At 55.9% G+C, this 5,554-nt stretch overlaps 1 protein-coding gene across 1 annotated transcript in view; it reads right to left on the bottom strand.

The window, feature by feature from the left end:
* Positions 1 to 886: 886 nt before the first annotated feature.
* The window catches only part of EIF2B4 (eukaryotic translation initiation factor 2B subunit delta), a 17,298-nt gene continuing 12,630 nt past the window's right edge, over positions 887 to 5,554 (bottom strand). The window contains exons 7-10 of the mRNA XM_018574980.1: positions 5,410 to 5,537; positions 3,425 to 3,602; positions 3,042 to 3,222; positions 887 to 1,140 (exon numbers count right to left, since the gene is read on the bottom strand). Coding sequence (XP_018430482.1) covers positions 941 to 1,140; positions 3,042 to 3,222; positions 3,425 to 3,602; positions 5,410 to 5,537 — 687 coding nt within the window. The 3' untranslated portion in view covers positions 887 to 940. The remainder of the gene's footprint in view (positions 1,141 to 3,041; positions 3,223 to 3,424; positions 3,603 to 5,409; positions 5,538 to 5,554) is intronic.

Here is a 5,554-nt window from a genome sequence, read left to right on the forward strand (position 1 = left end):
ATTCATTTATTTAGGCAGTTCAGCTTTAAAGGAGAAGTCATGAAACAGGAGGAGGGAGCTCCGTCATGGGTGTAATGAGGGGGAGTCACCGGCAATCAATCAATATGAAGGTCTGACCTTGGCGTTATATCCCCCCGTAGAGGCGGAGCCCCCGCTCCAATATGGCCGAGTTATATTCCCGGTGTTGTGGCCGTGTCCACCATACATCACACTGTGTGCAGCTCAGACGTGGAGCTCCATCCATCCAGTCCAGCGTCACCTACTGCTGCGCAGAAGCGGGTCAGCGGATCGTCTCTCTACAACAGCTCCAGAACATTGTTCGTATTCGTAAAGCTGCTGCGAGCCCAGAGACCGCGCAGGGAGAGATTGGAGTACGCAGATCGCTTGAAGACGAAGTATTATGCATGCATGTAATGCCTTCTCTTATTCCCCGCCCCTTCCCCATCAACATCCAATTAAAACGTTTCGATCAAATTGTTTAAAAAAAAAAAAGAAATAGCCGTGCTTGGTGGGTAACGCGGCAGCCTACCTGTGAACTGTGGCGCCTGAGACGGCGCGCGGCCCACCCGAGACAACGCACGGCCCACCCGACACAACGCACAGCCCTCCTAAGACCCCCCTCCTTCTGAGACCCCCCAACAGCCCACCTGAGACACCGCACAACCGACAAGAATAATATAATGTGAAGCAACTTGTCTTCCTTTTCACATTGCTACACCGAGTGAAATCTCCTCCAGGTTGGACTTCTCTGTGTCTGGTGATATGGAGGTCGTCTACCAACATGACCGCCAGGTGGGATGGAGACCGCCAAACCCTGCCACAAATGCAGCAGCGCCCCGCACTGGTCTACACCACTATGACATCACTATGACATCACACATCAGCAGGAGGGTGTGACAACTTTAATAACAAAGCGATAAATAAAACACAAACTCTTCCGTCATTGCTCTCCGCTCTTCAGCCGCAGGACCACCGGGACCGACGTGCAGGGGATCATCCCCAGGTCTGTGATCACCAGGTCCACCAGGTCGGGGGGCGTCACGTCGTACACCAGGTTCAGCAGCCGCAGCGAGGGGATCTTATCCCAGTCCTTCAATGGCGTCTTCCCCTTCTGCGTCACCACCAGGTCATCCGGGTCGTCTGGATGCAGAGAGAGAGACATAAATGGAAGCCCTCCGAGACACCGGGAGATCCCCCTCCCCCGCCCCCTCATACTGTGTACCAATGATCTCCGCCTACAGTACGCGCGCTGCCAAAGATGGCCGACAAACTAAAGAATGATCCACGTGCAGAAGTATAACCCACTCGTACCACGTGACATCATTTCCTGTAAGATATCACACTGCTTATATAGTAAGCACACAGGACGTGTACTAGGCAGCGGCGTCACAAGGGGGGTGTGGCCCGCACCCGGGTGACACCCATTGCAGGGGTGACACCAAAATGACTGACAGTCTTTTTGGTGTCACCCACTCTAAGAAGTCATGGATCGAGAGCCCGACTGTGTCACGAGAGAGGAGGGGACCCGGCGGCATACCTCATCCTGCCGCGTGAGCGTCCCCTCCTCTCTCTGCCGGCGGCCATCACCAAGATGGCTGCTGGCAGGCGCCAATCAGATGGCCGCGCATGCGCCATGATGACACGCCCCTGGTACTGGGTATATATTCAGGATGCACCGATACTAGTATTTGTGCCGATACCAAATATTTGGCGAGTACTCCCCGTTACCATCATGCTGCGATACTTAACCCCCGACACCGAAACTTCCGGTCACAGGGAGACTTCCTCTGACCGCCAGTGCCGCGAGGGAACGTGAACCCGACTTCCCGGGCCAATCAGTAAGCCAGGAGGTGGGTAATGACTTGCCGCTCGGTTTCCTGATTGGCCCGGGAAGCCGGCTCCATGCTGATTGGCCAGTAAGCCGGCTTCCCAGCCAATCAGCATGGAAATGGCTTTCTAGTCAATCAGGAGGCCGGTCGGCGGGTAATGACTTGCCGCTGGGCTTCCTGATTGGCCAGTAAGCCGGCTTCCTGGGCAAACAGCATCGAACCAGCCACACAGCATGGAGATAGCTTCCCAGCCAATCAGGAAGCCAGCTGGTGGGTAAAGACCCGCCTCCTGATTGCCTGCTCCATGCGAGAGGAAGTTCAGGTATCGGTGCTTGGTATCGGCGAGTACCGACATATAAATATCGGTAATTGTACTCGATAACGGAAAACCGGTATCAGTGCATCCCTAGTATATACCATCCAGTATATAGGACATGTACTAGGTATGCATCATCCATCACATAGGACGTGTATGGTATGTATATCACAGGACGTGCATGGTATGTATCACACAGGACGTGTATGGTATGTATCACACAGGACGTGTATGGTATGTATCACACAGGACGTGTATGGTATGCATCACACAGGACGTGTATGGTATGCATCACACAGGACGTGTATGGTATGTATCGCACAGGACGTGTATGGTATGTATCGCACAGGACGTGCATGGTATGTATCTCACAGGACGTGCATGGTATGTATCACACAGGACGTGCATGGTATGTATCGCACAGGACGTGCATGGTATGTATCACACAGGACGTGCATGGTATGTATCTCACAGGACGTGCATGGTATGCATCACACAGGACGTGCATGGTATGCATCACACAGGACGTGCATGGTATGTATCGCAAAGGACGTGCATGGTATGTATCACACAGGACATGTATGGTATCTATCACACAGGACGTGTATGGCATGCATCACACAGGACATGTATGGTATCTATCACACAGGACGTGTATGGTATGCATCACACAGGACGTGTATGGTATGTATCACACAGGACATGTATGGTATCTATCACACAGGAGATCTATGGTATGTATGATCCAGCACATAGGACACGCAGGGTGAGGCTGGCGTGGACAGGGGATACGATGTCACTGGATGGATGATTTCTATAATGACGAGCGGCGTCCAGCCAATGAGACGGCTGCGCGGATGAAGACGTGGTCACCGGCGGCTGTGATTGGTTCTCACCCAGCTCGTTGGAGACGAAGGAGTCCGTCTGCACCTTCTCACAGAACTTGTAGGTCTCGCAGCACACCAGCACCGGCACGTTGTGCGCTTTGGCAATCAGCGCGATCTGAGAGGTCCCGACCCGCGACATGACGTAGCCGTTGGCAAGCAGAGCATGGGCCCCGAGGAACACCTTGGACACCTGGGGGAGACACAACATACGCGTGTTACATGGCTGCCACATTGGAGGATCAGCAGTGTGAACGTGGAGGATCTGATGGTTCCAGAACATGTCCTGATCCACCGCGACACTCCAGCTATTATATATTATACAAAACTTTATTGGAAATGAAGATGTAACACAGACGGGCAGATTGTGGAGCTCGGCGTATCCCCTCACTCACCTCAGGCAGGATGTAGGAGATGGCAGTGATCATGATGTATGTACAATGGATGCCGCAGTTCACCAGTCTCCTCAGCGTCTCTCTCCCCTCCAGCCGCGGCCGGCTGTCCGCTACGATCACACGGAAACTCTTCCCGCTGTCGTGAGCCTCGCAGAGTGTGAAGGTCACCAGTGACGAGCTAAAAAGAGCAGACCGCACGCTTCACTTATACTGATCTGTACCTTCCGTCCAACAACCGAGACCAACAACCGAGACCCTCACTGCCCAGAACCGCTACTTCAGTCTTCAATAGAAGCTGGCGAGTGAAACCAGAGAGTTCCCGGGTCTGTACACCCGCTGTGCCCATTATGAGGAGCCCCCACCATCCCTGTGCTGAGTTCCCGGGTCTGTACCCCCGCTGTGCCCATTATGAGGAGCTCCCACCATCCCTGTGCTGAGTTCCCGGGTCTGTACCCCCGCTGTGCCCATTATGAGGAGCTCCCACCATCCCTGTGCTGAGTTCCCGGGTCTGTACCCCCGCTGTGCCCATTATGAGGAGCTCCCACCATCCCTGTGCTGAGTTCCCGGGTCTGTACCCCCGCTGTGCCCATTATGAGGAGCTCCCACCATCCCTGTGCTGAGTTCCCGGGTCTGTACCCCCGCTGTGCCCATTATGAGGAGCTCCCACCATCCCTGTGCTGAGTTCCCGGGTCTGTACCCCCGCTGTGCCCATTATGAGGAGCTCCCACCATCCCTGTGCTGAGTTCCCGGGTCTGTACCCCCGCTGTGCCCATTATGAGGAGCTCCCACCATCCCTGTGCTGAGTTCCCGGGTCTGTACCCCCGCTGTGCCCATTATGAGGAGCTCCCACCATCCCTGTGCTGAGTTCCCGGGTCTGTACCCCCGCTGTGCCCATTATGAGGAGCTCCCACCATCCCTGTGCTGAGTTCCCGGGTCTGTACCCCCGCTGTGCCCATTATGAGGAGCTCCCACCATCCCTGTGCTGAGTTCCCGGGTCTGTACCCCCGCTGTGCCCATTATGAGGAGCTCCCACCATCCCTGTGCTGAGTTCCCGGGTCTGTACCCCCGCTGTGCCCATTATGAGGAGCTCCCACCATCCCTGTGCTGAGTTCCCGGGTCTGTACCCCCGCTGTGCCCATTATGAGGAGCTCCCACCATCCCTGTGCTGAGTTCCCGGGTCTGTACCCCCGCTGTGCCCATTATGAGGAGCTCCCACCATCCCTGTGCTGAGTTCCCGGGTCTGTACCCCCGCTGTGCCCATTATGAGGAGCTCCCACCATCCCTGTGCTGAGTTCCCGGGTCTGTACCCCCGCTGTGCCCATTATGAGGAGCTCCCACCATCCCTGTGCTGAGTTCCCGGGTCTGTACCCCCGCTGTGCCCATTATGAGGAGCTCCCACCATCCCTGTGCTGAGTTCCCGGGTCTGTACCCCCGCTGTGCCCATTATGAGGAGCTCCCACCATCCCTGTGCTGAGTTCCCGGGTCTGTACCCCCGCTGTGCCCATTATGAGGAGCTCCCACCATCCCTGTGCTGAGTTCCCGGGTCTGTACCCCCGCTGTGCCCATTATGAGGAGCTCCCACCATCCCTGTGCTGAGTTCCCGGGTCTGTACCCCCGCTGTGCCCATTATGAGGAGCTCCCACCATCCCTGTGCTGAGTTCCCGGGTCTGTACCCCCGCTGTGCCCATTATGAGGAGCTCCCACCATCCCTGTGCTGAGTTCCCGGGTCTGTACCCCCGCTGTGCCCATTATGAGGAGCTCCCACCATCCCTGTGCTGAGTTCCCGGGTCTGTACCCCCGCTGTGCCCATTATGAGGAGCTCCCACCATCCCTGTGCTGGGTTCCCGGGTCTGTTGGCTTGGAGGTTACCGGAGTCTTCCCCATGGAGGAGTGAGGAGAGGAGCGGGGTGCAGGGGGAGTGGAAGATGTTGGGAGTCTTAAAGTGACACGGTTATGTTACCTCGCCGTTCCGCCATCACACTCACCAGCCGTACACCAGGATGACGTCATCATTGCTGATCTTCTCTGCTGCGTACTTGGAAATGGCCTCGGCGGCCAGGTGGATCTTCTCGTGGATGTATTTGTCTATGTGGTCATACAACTCATTCTTCGCCTGCAGCAAACACAAGG

The sequence above is a fragment of the Nanorana parkeri genome, unplaced genomic scaffold (genome assembly GCF_000935625.1).
Source record: "Nanorana parkeri isolate BGI_ZX_2015 unplaced genomic scaffold, ASM93562v1 scaffold3436, whole genome shotgun sequence".
NCBI lineage: Eukaryota > Metazoa > Chordata > Amphibia > Anura > Dicroglossidae > Nanorana > Nanorana parkeri.